Source organism: Trachemys scripta, chromosome 10, assembly GCF_013100865.1.
Source record: "Trachemys scripta elegans isolate TJP31775 chromosome 10, CAS_Tse_1.0, whole genome shotgun sequence".
Taxonomy (NCBI): Eukaryota; Metazoa; Chordata; order Testudines; family Emydidae; genus Trachemys; species Trachemys scripta.
In genome coordinates, this window is record NC_048307.1 from 51,396,271 (window position 1) to 51,420,584 (window position 24,314).

Below are 24,314 nucleotides of genomic sequence, written 5' to 3' on the forward strand. Positions count from 1 at the left end.
ATGCTGAGGATATTGATGCTGTGAGTCCAACCTAAATCTGGCTAGAAAGCTACTTGCTTATCTCAGTGTGGTGGACTCAGGATGGATAGCTGATAGCCAAAGACAGACAGATGACTTTTAAAACCTTTTAAGCCAATGGAAGTCAACAAAAAACCTCCCATTGACTTCAGTGGGCTTTGGATCAGGTACTTAAATAATATCTTCCTTTATTCAAGCATATGGGTGAATAAAGCAAGTAGATGACAAACCAAAGAAGGCAGATGACCAATGGGCTCTATTTTCTGTAGAACATTAGTACGGATTCCCCCCTCAAAGAGGATATGAAACGAGGTTTGCTGCAATGCAATGAGGTGCAAGAAGAGAAGAAAAGACGCTAGGCTCATTTTTAGAAAATACGTTAAGGGAAGGTTTGGATTGTAGTAGGCACTAGAACTGAGGGGAGCAGTGAACTTTTGTGGTTCACAACCAATCTGGTAAACTTGGGCCATTTTTAGGTAAGGTGGGACTGGATTTCAGGCAACTCACATTCTACTCACTGGGGGAGGGATTTCCAGTGTCAATTGGTATTCACATGAGACTCAGCATTTTCAGCTAATTTCCCTTTGGCTTCTCCAGCCAGCACCTTCAAAAGTCAAAGCAAAACTGCCAAAGTGTGAACCCTATATATGAAAAATTAATAAGGAGAGTTACTGAATACCCCATGAGCCAGCACTGCTGAGGCCTGGTGCCCTAAATCTCTCACATAGTCACAATGAAAGAGTTCACTCAATCTGTTCAAAGCAAACTTCTTTGTTATGGCCTGCTCACATTTAATCACATTGCTTCCTTCAGAAGAAAATAACAAACTTTCTATTGAGCCCCGTAATTTCTGGTATAATTAGGCATTCAGGTCTATAACGTTAATAGTCATGCCAAGTGAGTCACCAAATCATCATCCTTTTCTCCCAGGAACATTGCCCTTGGTCCTGCAGCCCAGGACTCAAGCACAGAGAGATGTTTCTGCTGAGCTGCGCTCATGTGCTCTGCGGGTACCACACAGCAGAGAAAAATGTGCATCATGCCTAGCACAGTGATCTGGCTCCTGTACGCAGGCTCCTCTGAATAAGGTATGTGCCATCTGGAGACTGATATGTCTGGTGAAATGGTGCGGAAGCCTTTCCCAAAATCCAGCCAGACATTTCCTGGTAGCAGGAAGGCTATTAAATTAATAATTTTTTGTTAGTGGCTTTTTCTACTATGTCCTCTCTTTAAGTTACACCAATTTCAGCTACCCTATTGATATGTACACAAAACCTCTAAATTTTGCCCATTGAGGGCCCAGTTATGTTTCCCTTTTACTCACAATGAGCAGCATCATTTTGTACAATAAGTCCCATTTGTTTCACTGGGTCAGTTGCAGACTAAGGTGTTAATCAATGTTGGTAAAATGGAGACAGAATAAAGCCCTGAGTGTAGTGTGAAATGAAACTGAAACCAGAGCTGTCTAACCTCATTGTGCCTGGTGCACCTTTCCATTTGAGGTTTGTTGAATGTACGCTACCCACAGCAATAAGCACTGGGGTTTTTATGAAGAGCACTGTTCTTTGAATGTGCATTGTATTCTCATTTCCTGTAACATTCTACAGTGAACTCGTCTAGCATTCGCCATCATGCCCCTGGTTGAGATGAGTACATCTTGTACATATGGCGGCTGCATGCTGCTTGCCAGCAGCATTTCCTTTTCCTTTGGCATTACTGAATAAGCACTTACTAAAAGTGTACTGATAAAATATTCACTAGGAAATATATAAAATAATAAACAATATTTTGAAATTGTCATCAACAAATGCACCCCAACTCCAACCTCAGCCTTTTGAGAATTCCAGCCTCTTGTTTGCTGCTTTAGAGGTTTACTCATTAGTTACTCTCATTTCTTTAGAGCCAGTCAGAGGATTGAGTTAGTGGAATAGGTCTGGCATTAATATCCTTGTCTTTCTGGACCACATTATGTTTTTCAGGCGCTACAAAGGGAATTTGCTTTTGGGTCTGATTCTGATCATGCTGATGTAGCCCACAAGTAACTCCCCTGAACTCAATGGATTGGTACTGGTGTAAAAGTTACATAAGTTAGAGGAGACTCAGATCCACTGTCTGTATGTTTATACATTTTATTTTGATTTATTATGTGTACTGCAGTAGCACCTAGGAGTTCCAGTCACAGGCCAGTACTGGGCACTCCATTGTACTAGGCGCTGTACAAACACAGAACAAAGAGCTCCGAAGGCAAGTAGCATCTGCATTCCATCAGCTGGCAGCTTTTTATTGTCCCTGTGAGCAGATGTCTTTCCCAGCTTGCCCTAAAACAAAGCCCATGCATGGTATAGAGTCAAAACTCCACACTTTTCCTTTGGCTTGACTTTATTAAGAAATTAGTAACACATAGTTACTTCTCCTTAGGTTTGGCTACTCCTAGGGTTCTGATTTCAGGCCTGATCAGTTTATACTTTAAATCCTTTCTCCTCCAAGAGCTACTCCTGCCTCCCTTATAGCCAGTGGGGTAATGAGTCACCTGCCTCAATGAGTCATCAGGATCCACTTAACCCTTTCCCCAGCAGAACAAACATCTGCTCACAGGTTGGGCAGTTCAAGAAAACACTGCCATCTTGTCCAGATTCAATTTTAAAGCCATTACTAATAAGAATACTTTACAAAAATGCATTAGCCCTTTAATAGCATAGGGGGCTGCGCTTGATGATCTCATGACATCCTTCCAGCCCTACATTTGTAGGGTTCTATGATTCCTCTCCCAACAAATTCTTGGCCCATCTAACATATGCAACCCAAGTTAAATGAATGCAAGTATTTTGTTAGTCGCCACCTACTACATAAAAAGATTTAAAATATTATTTTCCACTTCCTTAGTGCAATATGGCCACGCTCAAACATTCAAAAGTCATGAATCAGATTTAGCTTAAAAAAATTTTGAGATTAAAAAAAAAAAAAAGAACGTTGGATTTTTTTTCCTTCTGAGCTTTTAGCCTTAACTTTACAAGCTTTTCTCTACAATCATGGGGGCTAGAAACATTTTTTTTTTAAGGAAAGCAAAAATTCTTACATCATCAGAGAACACACAGGAAGTGGGGCTTTAAGAAAAATACCAAATATGGCAAGATTCATAATACAGTCACAAAAGCTAGCAACACTGCTAGCACCTCTCACCTAAGTGTCTCAAAACCCTTTATAAAGATTAACTAATTAAGCCCTTGTCTACCCACTCCAAAATTGTGCCTGTGATTGGGCATGTGACTCCACACAGGCTTCAAAAGGGTTAATGTGTAGCTGAAATGCCAATTAACATACTGGGCTGTACCTGGAGGGAGAGCCAGGCTTAATTGAGGATGAAACCCAGCTGGTGAGGGGCTGGGTGAGTAATTATAAACAGAGGAAGTTGAAAGCAGAAAGGAGCTGGGGGAAATAGTGCAGATAAGAATATTAGACAAATATCTGAGGAATGCTGGGCATTAAGCAGATGAAATGCAGCTCAACACAATAAACTGCCTCATGCTGTTAGTGTTAAAGTGTGAGTAAAAGAATTGTTTGAAAAGAAATGACTAGAAATTAAAATCTATAGTTATGGGGTAGTAAATCATATCTGCAAAATCATCTCTCGGGATGTGGATTTAGAATTATATGATAAAATAAAGGGGAAGAAAGAGTCATCCTATATGGCAGGTAAAGTTTATGACAGTGGTACAGAAACCAGGGGGCCAGGGCCCTCCCACTTTTTGAAAGTGGACAGGCCTGACCTATCCACTTTTCTGCCAGGGCAGACCCCACCCCCTTCCCTTCTGAAGCCCTACCCTGTGTCCAGGCCAGTGTGGAGCTCGGCCTGGGAAGCTGGGAGCCACGTGGACCTTCCACCTGCCCGCAGTGCGGGGAGGGCTGAAAGCAGCCGCCTGCCCATGTCCCCGCCCCTTGGTCCCCAAGCCCAGGGCAGGTGGAGGGACCCAGGCTCCCTACAGCTGCCCACGTGGCTCTCCCCAGTTCGGCTCCTGCCAGGGCGGTGGGGCTTTGGAGCCACCGCCTGGCCATGGTAAGAGCCACACCGCAGGCAGCTGTGGGGAGCTGGGGAGCCTCTACCTGCCCTGGGTGGAGGGTCTGGGGGAGTCCTAGGGGTGGGGCTGCTCTCAGTTGGCCCCCCTGCACCATGGGCAGGTGGAGGGTCCGCCACAGCTCCGGACATGGCTCTTATCATGGCCAGGTTGTGGTTCCAAGGTCCTGCCTTCAGCGGGAGCCAAGTCGGGGAGAGCCGTGCGGGTAGCTGTGGGGAGTCTGGGTCCTGCCACCTGCCCTGGGAGGTGGGGACACGGGCAGGGGGCTGCTTTCGGCCTTACCCCAGGCGGGCTCCCCAGTCCCACTCTGGCTTCCAGCTTGGCGAGGCCTCAAGGATGGGAGGGACTTCGGCGGGGGGCATGGAAGGGGACCCCAGCCCTCCTACTTTGGGGAAGGCTCCGGCACCCTTGGTGTATGAGTTTACATATGGTAAATGGAGTCACTTTTGCGTTGCCAATATATACTGATGGGTCTAAAGATGAAAAAACAGGACTAGTGGGAGCAGCCTCTTGCCTCCCTGACGGAGTTAGGAAATCTAAAAGAATATCTACTTTTGTAGCCATTATGACAGGTGAATTGGTGGGAATACTGTTAGCATTAAACTGGCTAAGTGATGTACTAAACTGATGGCTAAACTGAGACTGTGAGATTAAGGGCCTGATACTGCAAGGTGCTGAGCTCTTGCAAAGTCCTTCATTGGGAGTTGAGGGTGCTCAGCACCTCACAGGGGGCTGGTAGCACTTAGAAATCCAGAATCCTGACTCCCTGTCCCTCAGCTCTAACCACTACAAAACATCCTCCATTCCCCATCCCCTCCCCCCCTTCACCTGGGGTAAAATGTAAAGGGAGTGGAATGTCTGAATTACTAGTTAATCCGCTGCTGCAGAATCTAATCGAGTCATTATTACAAATAATGCAACTTCTGTGTTTGGGGCTTTGGCTTCTAATTAATCTCCATCTTCCATCACACTAAGGAGGGGAAATGATGCATTGGCTGCCGAGGAATAGAGTCAAGAACACTTCCCTGGTCTCTGTATGACAGATTTAGTCTGCCCCCACGTAGGACCCTTAATCACCTCCATGGCTGCTGAGGCAGCCAATTTCTAAACTCTTTTTCAGTTTAAAAAGTCATTATAAGTGCAGGAAGAAAAGTCAGCTGGGGTGAGCATTTTTAATCAAGATTTTTAGAGCATTTTTTTTCTTGCAAGGGATTTTTTCCCCCACCTAGTGTGGTTTTTAATTCTCTGAATGTCCCCTTTACTCTTAAGCATTCTGTAGATGATGCTGACTATGTATGTATCTCTTTATGATTAAATTCATGTATATATTTCGGACCCAGACTTTGTTTAGTTTAATGATTCTTGTTGGATGAAAATTAACCTCTGACTTTTTGCTGTTTTCAGTTATGATTTATAGCCATCTGCAATGCCTAGTAGTGACTCATAATCTGAACTCTTCTGACTCTTCTAGCTGTGTTTTTTGAGATTGTGAAATATATCTTTAAAAAATATAAATAATAGCTGTAGGCAAGCTTGAAAATATCAAGGAAGGTATGGGAGTTTGGCTCTGATATTTCTTTGAACAAATGTGGTCAATAAATCAGACTGGCCAGAAATTATACAAGAACAGGTTTTATTGCAAGATTTCCAGTGCTTCTAGATTTGGATGAGAATTGATGTATCTTTTCACGATATTTCTCCCTCCAGTCCCTGCTGAAATGAAGAAGTTCAGAGAGATGCAAACTTTTGCTTTTAGTTTTGGGCAAAGATTCTGATGGGCTGTTATGACAGACAAGCCCAAGGTACAAAGCTTAGATTTGGATTTTGAATCTCACAAAGTTTTGGGGGTGTTCAGATCATGGGTTTTGGCTTAGCCCACCATACAGCTAGGTTGCACAGGCAAAATTTGGATTTAGAATCTCCCTCAGTTTAAGGGGGTTGGATACAGTAGATGGGAAAGCCTGATTCTTCCCTCAATCCCACTGATGTAAATTATGAATAACTCCACTGAGGGCAGCAGTGTTATAGGTGTAAGACCAGTGTAATTGAAGGGAGAATCCAGCCTGGGCATTTGGCCCAAGTTTAATTGTTTTACCTGAACATGTTTACCCACTAACCTAAAATGGTCTTCATAATAATTTTGAAGGAGTGTTATGTTCTTTAAGGACATCTGAACAGATAAACAATAAATTACCTAAGCTTCAATAGGGGAAAAAAATGTTGTCTGCCAGACTGGGTGACTTTCACTCCAGTTTCCCAATTAATCTTCCCCATGCTGTGGTAGTTTCCATTCATACTTGTATTAGAGTAACACATGGAACTGCATAGGATGTGGTACAATTGTTTCATATTCCACTTGTGCACAAAAGACCTTGCGTGTAGACAGCCTATATCTGATCTCCCTGTGGGGAGGAATCAGATTGGCTGGGTTCTCCATAAATACATCCTCAGAAGAAACAAATTGCCTCATCTCTGACACTCTATAGGCCAGATATCTCTGCTCATGCTTGACTCCCTTCCTGACTAGTCTGGAGGCTGAGGAGCATGAGCAAGGCTGGCTCCTCTTTGCTGATCACTCACTCACACCAGGATTAATAATATCTGGAGGATGCTTCTAAGATTATTATTTATCTTCTGCAGTTCCCTGTGATCGTTGCTGTGGGTCGTCTCCAGCAGCTGTCTGCGTTCTCAGGAACAGAAGGGGCTGTGTCAATACATTCCCATTAGTCCCCGATAGTTTCCATTCTGGGCTACATAGGACTCTTGGGATGATTTAAAACATTGTACATATAGGCAGCAAGATCCAGGAAAGGATAATGAGCCTGAGCCTGTGTGATGGCTACCATCTCGCCCAATACACTGGGGCTTGAACTGGGGACTTCCAGAGCTAAAAGCATAAGCTGCTGTAACTTGAGCTCAGGAGCCAAGGCTCATTAGCTGGGGTCTGTAATAACGCTTCTCTGCGGATTGGCACAGAGGGGACCTGTAAGACACACTTACCAATGGGTTACATGCAGTGATGAGCTCCCAAAATCCCAATACCGGGTCCTCGGCGGTACTTCAGCGGTGGTGGGGCCTTCACGTGCTCCGGGTTTTTGGCGGCAGGTCCTTCACCCAGAGCGAGTGAAGACACTCGCCCTCCCCGCCCCGCCCCGCCACCGAAGACCCAGTAGGGAACCGCACGGTGAGTACAAGCCCATGTGCCTGTCTCCCCCGCACCCATCCAACCCCAATCCACTTCCTGCCTCCGATTGCCCCCCTCAGAACCCGCAACCCATCAACCCCACCACTCCTTGTCCCCTGACCACCCCCTCCCGAGGACCCCCCACCTTAACTGCCCCCCAGGACCCCAACCCCTACCCAACTCGCCCTGTCCCCTGACTTCCCCAGCCCCATCCACCACCACTACCCCAACAGACCCCTGGAACTCCCATGCCTACCCAACCCCCGCCCCCCGTTCCCCATCCCCGACTGCCCCCTCCAACCGTTCAGGAGCTGCTGAGCTGCCCAGAGTGCTGGCGCCAGCGGCGCGGCGCACTGGGGCTCTACGGGGGGGGGGGAGTGGGGGAGTGACCAGGGGAGCATCCCCAGCTGGGAGCTCAGGCGGGCCGGACAGGACACTCCCGCAGGCTGGATATGGTCCGCAGACCAGACTTTGCTCCTTTACAACCGGTTCTACACTGGCTTCTAAATTTAACAACTGGTTCTTGCGAACCGGCTCCTGCTCACCACTGGTTACATGACATACTTTCTCTGCTCAAAGAAACTTCTCCAAGTATCTGAGATCCACAGTGGTTTGAATCCAGGATGGACCCCCACTTGTGTCACAGCTGCCATCTTGCCTGACACACCAGGGGCTGAACTAGGGTGACCAGACGTCCTGATTTTATAGGGAAAGTCCTGATATTTGGAGCTTTTTCTTATATAGGCACCTATTACTCCCACCCCCGTCCCAATTTTTCACACTTGCTATCTGGTCACCCTAGGCTGAACCAGGGACCTACAGAGCTAAATGCACATGTTGCTACAGCTTTAACTAAATAGGTTGCACCAAGCTGCTATACCTGGGGACTGTAATGACTACTATCCGCTGCACATCAGTACAGAGGAGGAACTGTAACACACACACACACACGGGTTACACCTGAAGTCAGTGTCAAAACTCTGATTAACTTCCAAAGGACTAGAATTTGGACCAACGTCTTTAGAAATACAGTGAAGCTGTTTGCAGAATTGGCCAGGTGATGAAAATGCCCCTTGGCAATTCTTTTTTACATGTATTGTGAATCTGAAACCACCTGTTACACTTATGGGATCAAAGTCTCAATAGGCCTCCTCAATTGCATGTGCAAAAATTCACTTTTGCGGCCAACAGATGCACTAGCAAGTCTTGTGGGTACAGCAAACGAGGTCAGTTGAAATGTAGAACGTCACACAATATGCTGTTGGAGCTCTAACTTTGAGCTACTGAACCACTAAAACGGCAAGTACAAAACCTACTAGAGTAAAGAATATTCAAGATAAAACCATGTTGCTCTGGATCTTATGTTTAATGTGGCCAATGTGAGGGGTGTTGTGTGCATGCACATTTACATTTCATGTCCCCAATTCTTGGCTGGAGATGAGAAACCCATATTGCAACACTCAGCTCAAGCTGAGCCTCCCCTTTGAATTAAAATTTTTGGTTATGCCCCCCGCTACCCAGACAGGCTGGGTGGCCTGCTGAGGTGAGTCAGGGGATGGAGGTGGCATGGACACTCCCTCCCTGAGCCCCATAGGGCAGGGCTGGCCCAAGCCACCTGGTGTTGCTGCTCCTGCCCCCCAGATGTTCCTCTGCACCCCCCATGGGAGGGTGTGCCCCACAGTTTGAAAACATCTTGAAGCTGTTGCTAAATAGAAGGCAGAAACCTGGAGGGTACGTGCCCCTCTGTGCCCTCCTGTGTCGCCTCTGGGGTGTACGTGATAGACTACATTATTTGGAAAGGGGTACGCAGCCTCCAACATTTGAAAACCACTGCCTTAGTGTAAAATAGGGAGGTGGGGGCTGTGGGAACAGAAAAATGTGAGGGTTAACGTTACACAACTGCTAAGTAATCCTTAAACAACCCCAGGCACACATGCCAATGCGAAGATTAACTAACATAATGGCTGTGTAGCATATTGGTAAGCACCAGCCGCACACTGCACACCAGGTTATAAGGCAGGGACTCAGAATATTCCCCAAATAACACAGATCCACATTTGAGTGTGATGCATCTGTAAATCCCGGCTGCATGGTGAGCTGATGAATACCTACAAACAGCCCTTTCTAATGGCAGCACTATTCGGTCTAACTGTAAGATGCCTTCCAACAAGAGTGGGATCTAGCTAGAAACTGTGGATCACCCTGTTGGCTTGTGCTAATGCCTGCTCTGCAGTAAATTGAGAGTAACTCAGTTTATGTCTATTGGCCTGATCTCACAACCCTTACATCAGCAGTAAACTCAGTTTCAACAGGATCACTGCCATGAGTAAGGAATGCAGGATCAAGCCCACTGATTCTTCTCTCACACCAGTTTTACACTAGTCTAACTCCACTGTTCTGAATGAAGTTGTTCTGGATTTTGTGCTGGTGCAATTAGGATCCAGAATAGGCCCCTTAGGTTTTACCAAAAGAGACTGCAGTTTGCTGTATCACACTTAGGGCATTTCTCCTTGATTTGAAGATGGGCATATGGGCGGAGCGGCTCCATTGCTGAAACACAGACACACTGACAGTGCACTAGCAATGGACCTGAGCTAGGTACAGGGATACGGCTATAAAGAAGACTTCTTAGAAGGAGGCAGGCAGCTTTGTGACTAACTCTCCTGCCCCGTCCCCATCACACACAGTATAGTGATCTGTTTCTGAAGCTGTTCCACAGAACATGCAATATCACCATTATTGTGTGAAATGAACCACAGGCAGTGAACAAAATTAATTTTAATGGCTCTGAACAAATTACATACAGGATATGAATGTTTGTATCTTTGCAAGATGCAATCTTTATAGCTCTGATTGAAAAGATACATGCAGGAAAGAGGGCAGATTTCCAAATAAGCTACAAATAGCAGGATAATTTATTTTTCATTACTGTGATGGGGCGTCTGCCCCACACTGGTGGAGAAAGGGTTAAAAGCAGGCCTGGGGAGGTTGCGCAGCAGACAGCCAATCAGAGAGGGGCTGCAATGAGCAGCCCATCAGGGCAGAGCAGGCCCATATATAAAGAGAGCTGCAGGGCAGAGGGGACAGGGCAGAGAAGGTGCTAGGGCTACGGGGAAGTGGCCAAGGGAAATGGATGGCAGGAGTTGAAGTAGTGTTTTTTTTAATCTCTTGACCACCCTAATAAAAAGGTGGGTATGTGTGATGTGAATTGTGGAGCCCCAGTCATAGACCAGAACTTCATTGTTTTAAGCACTGTACAAAGAACAAAAGCACTGACAGTCCTTGCTTCCAAAGAGCTTATAGGCTAAGAATAAGAGTCACAAGTTTCTACAGACAGATGGGGAACATATGTTCATATATGCCAGTAGTTCTTATTACAACAAGGTCTGCGATATTGTTCATAAATTTGTATGTTCAATAAAGTTGTTGTTGTTGCACTGCAGGTCCAGGATTGTTTCCTAGCTGAATAGCTCTAAATTGGTTCCTTAGAAACCGATATAAAAACAGTGCTGTCCCTGTTGCTCTACCCAACCAGGGACACACAAGGCAAGATGATGCACACTTTCAGCTAATCCACACAATCTCTCTCTCTCTCCCCTATTCCAATTTAAAACTGTCTGTGATTGAAGGATTGCTTCTCCGCAGGCTTGGGGGAGAATTGGCATGGGGTGGCCAACTTCCACTATGTGCTTCATGCTCCTGGGCTTAGGACGCTAGGCAGAGGTGAAAGTAAGCTGGTACGCCCCGGTACGGCATACTGGCAAGAGCCGGTATTCCGTACCGGACCGGCTTCCCCAGGTGGCAATTTAAAGGGCCTGGGGCTCCCAGCTGCGGCTGAAGCCCCAGGCCCTTTAAATTGCTGCCAGAGCCCCGCTGCTGGAGCCCCAGGTAGCAGAGGTGGCCGGGACCCCTAGGGCTCTGGCAGGGATTTAAAGGGGCTCTGCTGCAGTAGCGGCGGCTGGGAGCCCCTGGTCCTTTAAATCACCACAGGAGCCCCACCACCACTACCCCAGGGCTCTGGCAGCAAGGTTCCAGCAGCAATTTAAAGGCCCCGGGGCGGTAGTGGCGACTGGAGCCATGGGCCCTTTAAATTGCCGCCTGAGCCCCGCTGCTGGAGCCCTGGGATAGCGGCAGGTGGGCTCTGGTGGCAATTTAAAGGGCCTGGAGCTCCGGCTGCTACTACCGCCCTGGGCCCTTTAAATCTCCGCTGGCTCCGGCAGCGGGACTCAGGCGGTGATTTAAAGGGCCCAGGGCTCCCAGCCGCCACTACCACAGCTGGAACCCAGGGCCCTTTTAATCTCGATTGAAAGGGCCCAGGACTCTAAAAGCCCCGCCTCTTCCGGTTGAGGCCATGCCCCTTCCGGTTGAGGCCCCACCCCCTGCTCAGGACTCTGGAGTACTGGTAAGTCCTTTAAGTTACTTTCACCCCTGACTCTAGGTCAGTGCCTGAATTTGGTCCTAAATTCACATAGCTCAAGTGAAAAGAAAATTGAAGTTGTGCAGATTTCTATGAACCGGGGGCTTTGTAACTATCTGACAAACAGTAGATATTATTCATTTTCCAGCATTTCATCTCTATTTTTGCTTTCATAAACAGTACAGGCTAAAGATGTCCCTGGCTAAACCCACAGGCGTTGGGGGAAATTACACAAGGAACAAATTTGTCTCTGCATGTTTTTCTATGATCTTTAGTCTAGGCTAAATGGAACAAATTTAAAACTCTCCTTCATGATTTATTCTTCTTGTCAGCAAAAAAAAATCTTCTTCGCTTGTCCATCTGCCAATAAAAAAAAGGAGAAAGTATGTATTTTAGATAGATGGAAAGAAACAGTTCCCAAGTCTCTGACAGCACAGTTGAATATTCTGTATATTTACAGTCATTAATACTTGAAAACTAGCAATACACAGATTCAGTGACTGGAACAAACCACCTCCAGATGTTAAACTTCTAAATGTACTTTTATGTATTTAACCATAGTCTCATGTTAGAGATTAAAAAGTTCTATTGGGCCCATCTGGTCCATCCAGTCCTGACTGTTTTATACAGTAGTTATTATACAGTAGTTAATGCATTGGCCACTGTAGATTTGTATGTCCAAACCAAGGGTCCACCACCTCTCTTGAGAGAATATTCTACAGCCTAATGCATCTCCCTGCCAAAAAGTTCTGTTTTCAGGATATATGGTGATTTCTTTTCCTTTATCTTGCCTGTAATAGGAATACTGCCTATAACAACAAGCTATAATTGCGAGAAATGTTCATTTTTGGTCATCCTGATGCCTGGCTTTTTTTTTTCTTTTGATATCTAATCACAAGCTAAAGATATTTATAACTTTGAGCTTTCTGTCCTGAATGGAATCCTTTAAACAACCCAAATCATGTCCTAAGTGCCTAGAGGTTTAGGACTTTGGAAATTTGCCTGAGGAAAACTGGATCTGATCCTTTTGAATTATTCTGAATGGTACTTAGGTTTTATTTTTAAAGTCTCTTAATTGTACTGTACCTTCTGGTTTGGTTTTGCTTCTGCTCCCTTCACAAGGTCTAGAGGAATTTGCTCATACGTGTTATCAGGAGCAGGAATTTGCTTTGCAGATGAGCCTTTCTGGAAATTTTCAGGGATCTTTTCATATGTATTTTCAGTACAGTTCTCTGTTCTGGAGGATCTTGTGTTCAAAGACACCTCATCATAAGTATCATTGGGTTGTACTAGAGAAGACTCAGAAGCTTGATCATGGGTAGATGACATTGGCCGTCCGACAGGAATCTGTTCATAAGTATTGTTTCCATTATCAGAGCCAGAAGCAAAAGGCTTACAAGCTTTCACTTTCTCAATCTGCCCATATGTGCTATGTGTCGATGAATCATAAAGGATCTTGTTGTTTGGTTTTCTAAGCCCTTCATTGCTTTGGAGGGAGGTTGCATAGGTTGCAAATAGCTGTTCTGAATCTTGGTACTCCACAGAGGTCCTACCTTTAATGGGTAACTTCGGAGACAACTTAGGGGGTGTTGTAGCAGGAGTACTTAATGTCAACTTCTTTGTGTCTGCAGAAGTTGATGGACAAAGGGATAGGGAATGGACCCTTTGACCCCAAGGAAGTGAGGAATTGCTTTTGCCTTGCTCGAGCATAACTTCAGAATAAACAGTTTCTGTAGGCGATGGTTTTATAAGATCAATTTTTTTGTCATAAAAACGTTCGGCTTGCTTAGCCAAAGCATACACCGAGCTGATTTTTTTGCTAGGAGAGTAGTTTGCTTGGTCTGGTTCTCCTGGTTTTTGCTGAGTGTCACCTTGTGATAAACAGCCTGATTTCTCAATGAGGATTTTGTCGGTAGCAGAGTGGGTCTCCAAACTAAGGCCTCTGCCATTCATATGGTGTTTGTTCAGCTCTGCATATACAATGTTTCCTTGATCGTTTAAATCTTGCTTGAATGTTTCCTGCATAAGCAAGCTGCTCCTATCCGGCAGTGGTGGGGCTATGTCTGGATCCTGATATGATGGAAAGGAAAGAGAGGAACATAATTTTCAGGAGTCAGTAATGAATATAAAATGCAAGGCATCAACAAACGTGATGAGATACATTCAGACCATGGTTACTCCCAGGCAACTTCACAGAAATCAAAGAATCCTTAGGCATTTTAAAAATCCTGTAGCACTTACTACATCCTTACTTAGATCCGAGTCCTTCCTCAGAACTCTTATTGAAGCCAATGGGGAATTTGGCCTGATTCAGAATAATTGAATCAGGCCAAATCAGAATTTGAGATTTTCAAGGCAACATAGGGGACTTAGCTCATTAATTTTCCAAGGAGGATCTATGGTTACATTCTCTCTAGTATTTCTCTGAAAATCTCAACCAGCAAGAATTTTGGCCTGTCTCTAGACGTCAGTTCCTCACCCCTGAAAAGCAGCAGCTGTTCAGCAGCTCTCTACCTTTTTTTTTTTTTTTTTTGTGGTTGGGGAGGTCAGATGTGGGCCTTAGTGCACTGTGGAGAACCACAGAACCAAATGTTCTACTTTAAGTAAGGGGTCACCAGAGCCATACAGGAGAAGAGACCATCGCCTCCTTGATCTGTGACTTGATGCCTCTGCTTATGCAGCCCAAGATTGCACTGCTTTTTTGATGCCAAGTCACATTGCAAATTGATATGTAACCTGTCCACAATCACTGCTAGATCCTTCAGCATCACTGCTTTCCTATGACACTTCTGGGAAAAACAGGGGATATGTGTTTATAGGATTACATTCATCCCCATGCGAAAGGCCAGTACAAGGCCTGTGTACAACTTAAGTCCCACTTAAAGCTCTATTTTGAGTACCCAGGCCTTACACCTGGACCACTGCATGGGGTGAACTTCACTCTTCACTAGTGGCCAAAAATATGATCACATTTTGTTTGCCTAGTAAAGTCACCTCTGGCAGAAGCTGAGAATGGATGATAGGGGATGGATCACTTGATGATTACCTGTTCTGTTCATTCCCTTTGAAGCACTGGCAATGGCCACTATTGGAAGACAAGATACTGGGCTAGATGGACTTTGGTCTAACCCAATATGACCATTCTTATGTTGACAGAAAATAATTCCAAGGGCGATGTTATAATGTTACTGAATCTGTATTTCTGATTCTGAAACATCACCAAATTGGTACGGCACTTCCTGGAACATGGTCGCAGCACAGCAGGTCACCCTAGCGACACTAATTAATTCAAGATACCTGCTGTCTCTGCTTCAAACAAGTCCCCAACAGCGGGACATTACTTTTGCATTCTGCATAAAACCTACCTGGGAGTTAAAGTTCTTTCTTTCTCCTGATAAGTTCTTGTGCTCTTTCTTTGACTTTGGAGGTAGAGAGGTGGCTTCCTTCATTAGCACAGTGGTTTGTGAGCTGCCAGACGCTTGCCTTATCAGCAAGGGATTGACTTCTCCACTGTTTGATTTACTTTGCTTTGAAGAGGTTTGCTGATCCAAAGCGATCTCATCATATAAACTGTTCTCAATTGGCTGTGGGGGAAAAAAAATAGTAGTTGTTTACTAAAACACGTCATGAATAACTACTATGGTGGTAAGTGGGATGTTCATGCCTTTCCTGAGAGATCAATAGCATGAACTCTTCACTTTTTAATAATGATATAAATAAGTTCAGTTAGCAACTTTGAATTATTCATTCTGCATAAGGCAATACCTTCTTAAATAGCTTTATATAATACTCCACAAGGAATGTTAGGAACATCAAATTGCTGTGCCGGAACAGACCCATGGTCCATCTAATCTGATGCCCTATTTCTGACAGTAGTTGAGGTGGGATGCTTCAAGAATCAAAGCCTCAGGAATTGTACACACTACCACTTATGTTGGTGCAACATATGTTGCTTAGGGGTGTGAATAAGCCATCCCTCTGTGCAACCTAAGTTACACCAACTTAAGCACTGGTGTGGACAGCGCTATGTCCTGCCAACATAGCTACCACCTCTCATGGAGGTGGAGTAGTTATGCCGACAGGAGAGAAGTCTCCAATTGGCATAGAGCCTCTTCACCAGACGTGATGCAGCAGCATAGCTGCATTGGTTCAGCTGCGCTGATGTAGCGCTCCTAGTGTAGACTAGCTTTCAGATGCACCTATTTGCACCGGGGGATATTTCTTCTTTTTGTTTTGTGCTGTAGAAATAAGATGTGCAGGTAATCTGAAATTACAGCCAAAAAAGGCCAAATTCTGCTCTTAAGTAGTTCAAATCTTTAGCAACTCCCTTGACATCAGAGGAGCTATTTATGATTTACACTGGTGAAAATGAGAGCAGAACTGGGACTAAAGTGTATCTATTCTCCCTGTCTGATAACTACTTATGGGCTTAGATTAGCAAGAGCCTTTGACAGCAGTGAATTACCAGCAACATCCACAGTGAAAAGAGTGTTTCCTGATGGGCCTCTGATCATTGAGACACTGATGTTCTCTGCACTAAAGCAACAGTGCTTATATTTTAACATTCTTTTCTTGAAACATTACAGAACTCTAACACAACAGCAACCAAAGCCTGCAGCCTCAGCTGCCATGGGCCCCATTTTCCAAAACAGAGGAACTCTTTAGTCATACCCATGTGCTTACACAATAACAGCTACTTCATATATCCTTCCCCTTATTAGTAAATAAATAAATAAACTTCTGTTCTTTCTCCATCAAACTATTCCTCAAAGATTCAGCAATGTTCAGTGAGTCGTGGGGCTTAACTACTCTACCACTGTGTGTTTTTATGGGAGTTGCATCAGGCCAGTCAGCAGACTATACTGAAGATGTAGCTGCTTCTTGTTGTAGCCGACATCATTAGTAAGTGAGCCCAGTGGCTCTGTGCAGATGGGTATGGCCCTAGACAAGTACACAGATATTGTGATGGGTGAGTACACAGAAGAATGTGTCTGTGAAAACTCAGATAAGTCATTTGTTCAGTGGATCGCTGGAAGCAGCAACAGGTGTTTTGTGTTTTTGTTTCAGCAAGTGTCCTCTGACTTAATCTAGTATGATCTTGGGGCAAGCAGGTATCTGACCTCAGCCCTGTCTCCTCAGCTGCCATCAGTCCAAATTCTAACAATTTCTCCTGGTTTAAACGTCCTTGGGTATACAGCAGTTTTGGCACAGTGATAGTCTTTGTTTTTCCTTTTTATTAACTCTCACATTTGTTTGTGAGTTTCTCTTTGAGCTGTACCCAGATGGGGAAGTTTTTGTCCTGATCTGACATCCCAGCAGTAATTTCGCATGTAGCATATCGCTTTTTAACAGTGTTGCCAAGTAATTTAGCAAAATAATGAGAGAACCTTCCATTGTATGTGTAGTCTTTAACAACTTTGTAAAAAAATTAACTCCATACTCTACCAGTTTATTATGCTGAGGGTATGTAGCACTGCAGGTTACATGATGAAATCCCAAATCTTCTGTGAAGGCCTTAAAATCTTTGCTGGCAAACTGAGATCTATTAGTTTTTACTATTTAGAAATCCCAAATCTAACAAAATAGCTCTACGCTTTAAGATCATCTACACTGATGTGGCCTCCTTTAGCTGAGCCACCTCTACATAGCTTGAATATGCATCAATGCCAGTTAAGTATTATCTGTCCTCTAGGATTAAAATATCTACAGTGTCCCAGACTCCAGCTAATGTGCCTATACTTTTTTTTAAGGTAGAGATGATCTGTATATTTGACACGTGACACAAGCATTTACTATGTGAGTGACAACTATGCTTACTCCTGGCCAATATATTGCTTCTCATGCCCTCCTTTTGCATTTTCCATTTCTATATGCCCTCATGAATGAGCCTTCACATTTATTTTGAGTACAAATGGAATCACAAAACCCTTTCCTAGAAGGAGAACACCATCTGGAATTGAGAGAGAATGCCTGCAATATACACAGTGGTTGGCCATGAACAATTTTTTCCCTCTGGAATGTTCAGCATACAGCATGGACTGTAGTGTCTCATCCTGTGCTGTAACACCTTGTAACTTTTCCCAGGTGTGACACAGCACCGGAGTATTTTCTGATGTTGATGTCAATATCCGATTTACTTGCTTGATTCTGATCTCAGTGGATCTCATGTCAGGTGATGAACAAACTGTCAGCTACAGTTAAACAACTTGTTAAATAAATTCAATAGTGTAGTCATATTTTTGAAGCTTCGGTAGCAAGCTTTCAATTCTGGGTGGGGCTTCCCACAGACCCTTCTTTGAGATAGTTAATGGGGATTTGTGATCAGTTTATGACAAATGGTATTTCATAGACATAACTCTGAAAATCTTTGTGCCCTAATGCAAGTCTCAGAGTTTCCTGTATTCTGCTGCATGATAACCTCACATATGGTTTCTTGACTCTTCCCCCTTCCTTAAAACACATGCAACTCACTGATCAGTGTGTTACATGTTCTTCTCTGTGCCTGATCCACTGAGCCTCCAGGTACACAGCCTGGTCCTTAGGCTCAAGCTGTAGAAACTCATGCTTACAACTCTGAAGATCCCTGGCATTGGCCAAGATGGAGCCTATCGTACCTGCCTGCATCTGCAAGTTTGCCAGTTCTGCTGCTTTGCAGAGCTGTATGGCTTTTTCTAAAGTTAGCTTATAATCTCTGATCAAATTTACTCCTGGGGGAATTCTGCAGGAAGCTGCACAGGGGGACGATCATGGGTGGTTTTTTGGGAGGGGGATTTCCTCAAAACAGCGGCGAGGCATTTGGGGCACACGGGGTTACATGCCACTGCCCCCACTCATTTCTATAAGCATAGAGCTGCCCAGTTGAAGGAGGCTGTGTCTGGGCTCCACTGACTCTGCAGCTGAACGTCACCTCCTGGGTCCTACTGCCAGTCGTGCTTCCCTTCAGTGTGCGGGGACCTTCCTGTTTTCTGTGTGCAACAGTGAGTGCCTCTGGTGGGGCTGGGTAAGGTGGGGTGGGGGAAATGAGGGAAGGGGGAGTGAGGGGAAGAGGCAGTGGAGAAGGAAGGGGGATGGAATAGGGCAGGGAGAGGGGAATGTGGGAGTGAGGCATAGGTGCTGGAAATAGGGGTGCTGCTGCACCCCCTGGCTTGAAGTGATTTCCATTATACACAAAGTTTGCACTTTGGTTCAGTGGCTCTCAGCACCCCACTGTACAAATTGTTCCAGCACCCCTGGAGTGAGGAGAGGAGGATAGGACATGGGCATGAGATGGGGAAGAAAAGGGGTTAGGGGAATTGTGGGGGGGGGGAGTGGGAGCCAGGCATGCGGCATCCCCTTTGCAGCAGCTGGGGCTCCCACATTAAGCAGACCCATCAAACCCTCACCCTGACAAGCCCTACCCCCCCACATTTCAATTTCCCCAATGAGCCTCCCACACCCAGACTCCCACCCCACTGAGCCCCAGTCAGCTGCACTTGGACCCCCACCCCATCAAGACCCACTCCCCCAGCACCTAGACCCCCCACTGACCCCTCCACACCCAGCCCCCCTGCAAAGCCCCATCTCCCCACACCCAGACCCCTCCCCGACTGAGCCCCAACCACCTTCACCTGGATCCCCTCCAGAGTCCCAATGCCCCTGCACTCAGAACCCCCTAACAAGCGCCTGTGCATCCAGATCTCCCACTGAGCCGTCTGCACCCAGATTGCCCCACACAGAAACCTCTCTCCCCACAGCTGGATCTCCCACACTAAGCCCTCCACACTTGGATACTGCTGGGATGAGCCTGCCTGGCGCAGGGGGCAGGACCCCAGGGTGTTTCTGGGGCAGGCCCAGCCCTTGCACTGTGTCAGGGTCAGGTGCAGCCTCACTGCTGAGTCCCTGTACTAGGAGAGGTAGGGGCTTCAGGGTGATCTCCCACCTCAGTGCAGCCATTGGCCTGTGCTCCCCACTGCCATACTGGAGCCACATGTATTTATTGACAAATAAAATGTGCAGAATTTTAAAATATCGTGTGCACAATTTTTATTTTTGGTTCAGAATTTTTATTTTTTTGGCACAGAATTCCCTCAGGAGTAGCTCCTGCACCTTCACATTGCTGCAACTTACCACCCACTCTGTCTCAAATTTAAACCTTTTAAGGGGCTAAAATTGCAGGCCTGATCCTAGAGCTTCAAGTCTGTAGTGCACTCTCATATGGAGGAGAAATATTTCATTCTTTCTAGGTACACAATAAACTTCAAACTATACTGCTAAAATCCTATCAAAATCACTCTGTCAGTACTGTCCAGGGGCCAGAGTTGGAAGCTGTTAAGAATATCTAGGACCTCTGCACCAGTAATACCTAATAAGGCAATTTTCCTGACACCACCCATTCTCTCTGCATCCACTGCAATCATACATAATGGGCACAGCTGACTCTTAGTCTGGTCACTAAGCAAACTCAGGTCTACTAGTGGCTTCAAGCCATTCATTTTTACTGGCTGGGTGTGTGAAGTTCTGGCATGTGAAATCACTGTGAAAATTCTTCCTGATGGGTCTCAAATCCATCCACTCCTGGTAGTATGACCTGTTCTTTGTATTTTAATTTATTTTATTTTCATGTTACATAATTCTAACACAACAAAAACCAGAGCCTGGTGCTGGCTGAAGCCTGCAGCTCCCTCATCTAATCCGAGCTGTCCAGCCACACCCCCGTCCTTATACAACAGCTGCACCTTGCAGATATTGTGTCCAATGCATTCTTTCACATATTTTAAGTTCTATCTACTTGTCTAATTTGGCATCAATACCCAAGGCAGTTTACCAGGGTTGAGAACAAATTTTTTGCTTCCTGCACATAGGTGGGAAGACATGGGGGCAACAAGAGAGAACATGGGTGGGGGGAAATCAAATCAGTATCTTAGATGTCTGTATACTAATATGAGAAGTATGGGGAATAAGCAGAAAGAACTAGAAATGCTAGTTAATAAACACAACTATGACATAACTGGCATCACAGAGACTTGGGGAGACAATGTACATGACTGGAATATTGGTATAGAAGGGTACAGCTTTCTCAGGAAGGACAGGCAGGGAAAAAAGGGAGGAGGTGTTGCCTCATATATCAAAAATGTGTACACACTTGGAGTGAGGTTGAGATGGAAATAGTAGGCAGACTTGCTGAAAGTCTCTGGGTATGGATTAAAGGGGTAAAAAAATAGGTTGATGTCATGGTAGGGGTCTACTACAGCTCACCTAATGAGGAAGAAGAAGTGGATTAGGCTTTTTTTTTAAACAACTAACAAAATCATCCAAAGCACAGGATTTGGTGTTGATGGTGGGTTTCAACTACCCAGACATCTGTTGGGAAAATAACACAGCAGGGCACAGATTATCCAACAAGTTCTTGGAATGTATTGGAGACAATTTTTTATTTCAGAACGTGGAGAAAGCTACTAGTGGAGAAGTTGTTCTAGATTTGATTTTGACAAGTAAGGAGGAACTGGTTGAGAATTTGAAAGTGGAAGGCAGCTTGGGTGAAAGTGATCATGAAATGATAGAGTTCATGATTATAAGGAATGGTAGGAGGGAAAACAGCACAATAAAGATAATGGATTTAAAGAAAGCAAACTTTAGCAAACTCAGGGAGTTCATCCCATGGGAAGCCAGTCTAAGGGGAAAAACAGTTCACGAGAATTGGCAGTTTTTCAGAGTTTCATTATTAAGGGCACAAGAGCAAATTATTCCACTGTGAAGGAAAGATAGGAAGTACGGCAAGAGACTACCCTGTCTTAACCAGGAGATCTTCAATTATCTGAAACTCAAAAAAGAGTCCCACAAAAAGTGGAAACTAAGTCAAATTGCAAAGGATGAATATAAACAAATAATACAAGTATTTAGGGAGAAAATTAGAAAGGCCAAGGCACAAAATGAGATTAAACTAGCTAGAGACATAAAGGAGAACAAGAAAGCATTCAACAAATACATTAGGAGCAAGAGGAAGACCAAGAATAGCATAGGCCCATTACTCAGTGAGGGGGGGGGGAAGCAATAACAGAAAATGTTGAAGTGGCAGAAGTGCTAAATGACTTTTTTTGTTTTTCACCAAAAAGGTTAGTAGCAATTGGATATCTAACATAGTAAATGCCAGTGAAAATAAGATAGGATCAGAGGCTAAATTAGGGAAATAACAAGTTTAAAATTACTAAATTAGTTGTCTTTAAGTCATGAGGGCCTGATGAAATACATCATAGGATACTCGAGCTGACAAAGGAGATATCTGAGCCATTAGTGATTATCTTTGAAAACTCATGGAAGATGGGAGAGATTCCAGAAGCCTGGAAGAGGGCAAATATAGAGGCAATCTATAAAAAGGGGAATAAGGACAACCCGGGGAATTACAGACCACTCATCTTAACTTCCGTACCCAGAAAGATAATGCAGCAAATAGTTAAGCAATCAATTTGCAAACATCTAAAAGATAATAAGGTGATAAATAACAGTCAGCTTGGATTCGCCAAGAACAAATCATATCAAACCAACCTAGTAGCTTTCTTTGACAAGGTAACAAGCCTTGTGGATAGGGGGGAAGTGGTAAATGCAGTATATCTTAACTTTAGTAGGGCTTTTGATACTGTCTCGCATGACCATCTCATAAACAAATTAAGGAAATACCGTCTAGATTGAGCTACTATAAGATGGATGTATAATTGGTTGGAAAACTGTTCCCAGAGAGTAGTTATCAGTGGATCACAGTCAAGCTGGAAGGACATATCAAGTGGGGTCCCACAGGGATCAGGTCTGGTTTTGTTCAATATCTTAATCAATGATTTAGATAATGGCATAAAGAATAGACTTATAAAGTTTGGAGACGATACCAAGCTGGGAGGGTTTGCAAGTGCTTTGGAGGATAGGATTAAAATTCAGCATGATCTGGACAAACTGGAGAAATGGTCTGAAGTAAATAGGATGAAATTCAAATGCCAAGTACTCCAATTAGGAAGGAACAATCAGTTGCACACGTACAAAAATGGGAAATGACTGCCTCAGATGGAGTACTGCAGAAGGGAATCTAGGGTCATAGTGGATCACAAGCTAAATTTGAGTCAACAGTGTGACACTGTTGCAAAAAAAGCAAAGATAATTCTGGGATGTATTAGCAGGAGTGTTGTAAGCAAGACATAAGAAGTAAAATTCTTCCGCTCTACTCCACACTGATTTGGCCTCGACTGGAGCATTGTGTACAGTTCTGGATGCCACATTTCAGGAAAGATGTGGACAAATTGGAGAAAGTCCAGAGAAAAGCAACAAAAATTATTAAAGGTCTAGAAAACATGACCTGTGAGGGAAGATTGAAAAAATTGGGTTTGTTAGAAGAGAAGACTGAGGGAGGACATGACAACAGTTTTCAAGTACATAAAAGGTTCTACAGAAGGAGGAGGGAGAAAAATTGTTCTCAGTAACCTCTGCGGCTAGGACAAGAAGCAATGGGTTTAAATTGAAGCAAGGGCAGTTTAGGTTGGACATTTAGGAAAAACTTCCTAATTGTCAGAGTAGTTGAGCACTGGAATAACTTGCCTAAGGAGGTTGTAGAATCTCTGTCACTGGAGATTTTTAAGAGCAGGTTAGACAAACACCTGTCAGGGATAGTCTAGATAATACTTAGTCCTGCCTTGAGTGCAGGGAACTGGACTGGAAGACCTCTCGAGGTCCCTTCCAGTCCTATGATTCTCTGATTTTTAGCTTCAGCCAAAAGCAATACTTACTACGTTTGATCTCATTTCATCAGGAACTAAGTGAATTCTGAAGAGTTGAATTTACCTGAGCACAAACTGTTGTAAGATTTTCTCCAAAAGGCTCGATTTCTGAAGTTTGGTAATAGCCTATCAGCTGTGCAAGGCTTTCATGGGTACAGGTATCCCCTGATACTACATAATGTCCATTCCGTAGGTGATTAATGACGAAATGCCGACATCGATCTTTTCCTCTGCAATTGAAATACATAGTTTAGACTTAAATAGCAAGCACAACACACAGGCTGAGAAAACTTCTGTTTTTGCACTTGTGGTTCAGGTTTGCAAAACCAAAACCTATGGGTGTTTGGAACCAGCTTCCATTTTATTTTAAACACTAAAAGAAGAGATTTTGAATGAAAGGGTCTGATTTGGCCTATTGTTGCATGGACAGCCTTAATTCTGGAATGTCCTAACTTTTGGATGCTTGACTTTTTCAACCTTAATATTCTTTTAGTGTAATTTTTAAATGTAATCTCCTACATTTAAAAAACCTGAAAAAAAATTGAAATTCCATCATGTGGAACCGTATTGACTTCAAATTGGGTCCTCAGCAAGATTGTAACTGGTAGCATTAGTAGGCTGTTATCTTCCATGTGGACCAGCCACTAATAAGGGATGAGAAACATACTCTGGCAGGTTTCAGAGTAACAGCCGTGTTAGTCTGTATCCGCAAAAAGAAGAACAGGAGTACTTGTGGCACCTTAGAGACTAACAAATTTATTAGAGCATAAGCTTTCGTGGACTACAGCCCACTTCTTCGGATGCATATAGAATGGATTTCTATATGCATCCGAAGAAGTGGGCTGTAGTCCACGAAAGCTTTTGCTCTAATAAATTTGTTAGTCTCT

The 24,314-nt window shown here is 44.3% G+C and overlaps 1 protein-coding gene across 1 annotated transcript in view; it reads right to left on the reverse strand.

Annotated features, from left to right (window-relative positions):
* Window positions 1-11,508: 11,508 nt before the first annotated feature.
* The window catches only part of SH2D7 (SH2 domain containing 7), a 21,209-nt gene continuing 8,403 nt past the window's right edge, over window positions 11,509-24,314 (reverse strand). The window contains exons 3-6 of the mRNA XM_034783018.1: window positions 23,492-23,657; window positions 15,058-15,276; window positions 12,779-13,762; window positions 11,509-12,052 (exon numbers count right to left, since the gene is read on the reverse strand). Of these exons, the coding sequence (XP_034638909.1) occupies window positions 12,002-12,052; window positions 12,779-13,762; window positions 15,058-15,276; window positions 23,492-23,657 (1,420 nt within the window). The 3' untranslated portion in view covers window positions 11,509-12,001. The remainder of the gene's footprint in view (window positions 12,053-12,778; window positions 13,763-15,057; window positions 15,277-23,491; window positions 23,658-24,314) is intronic.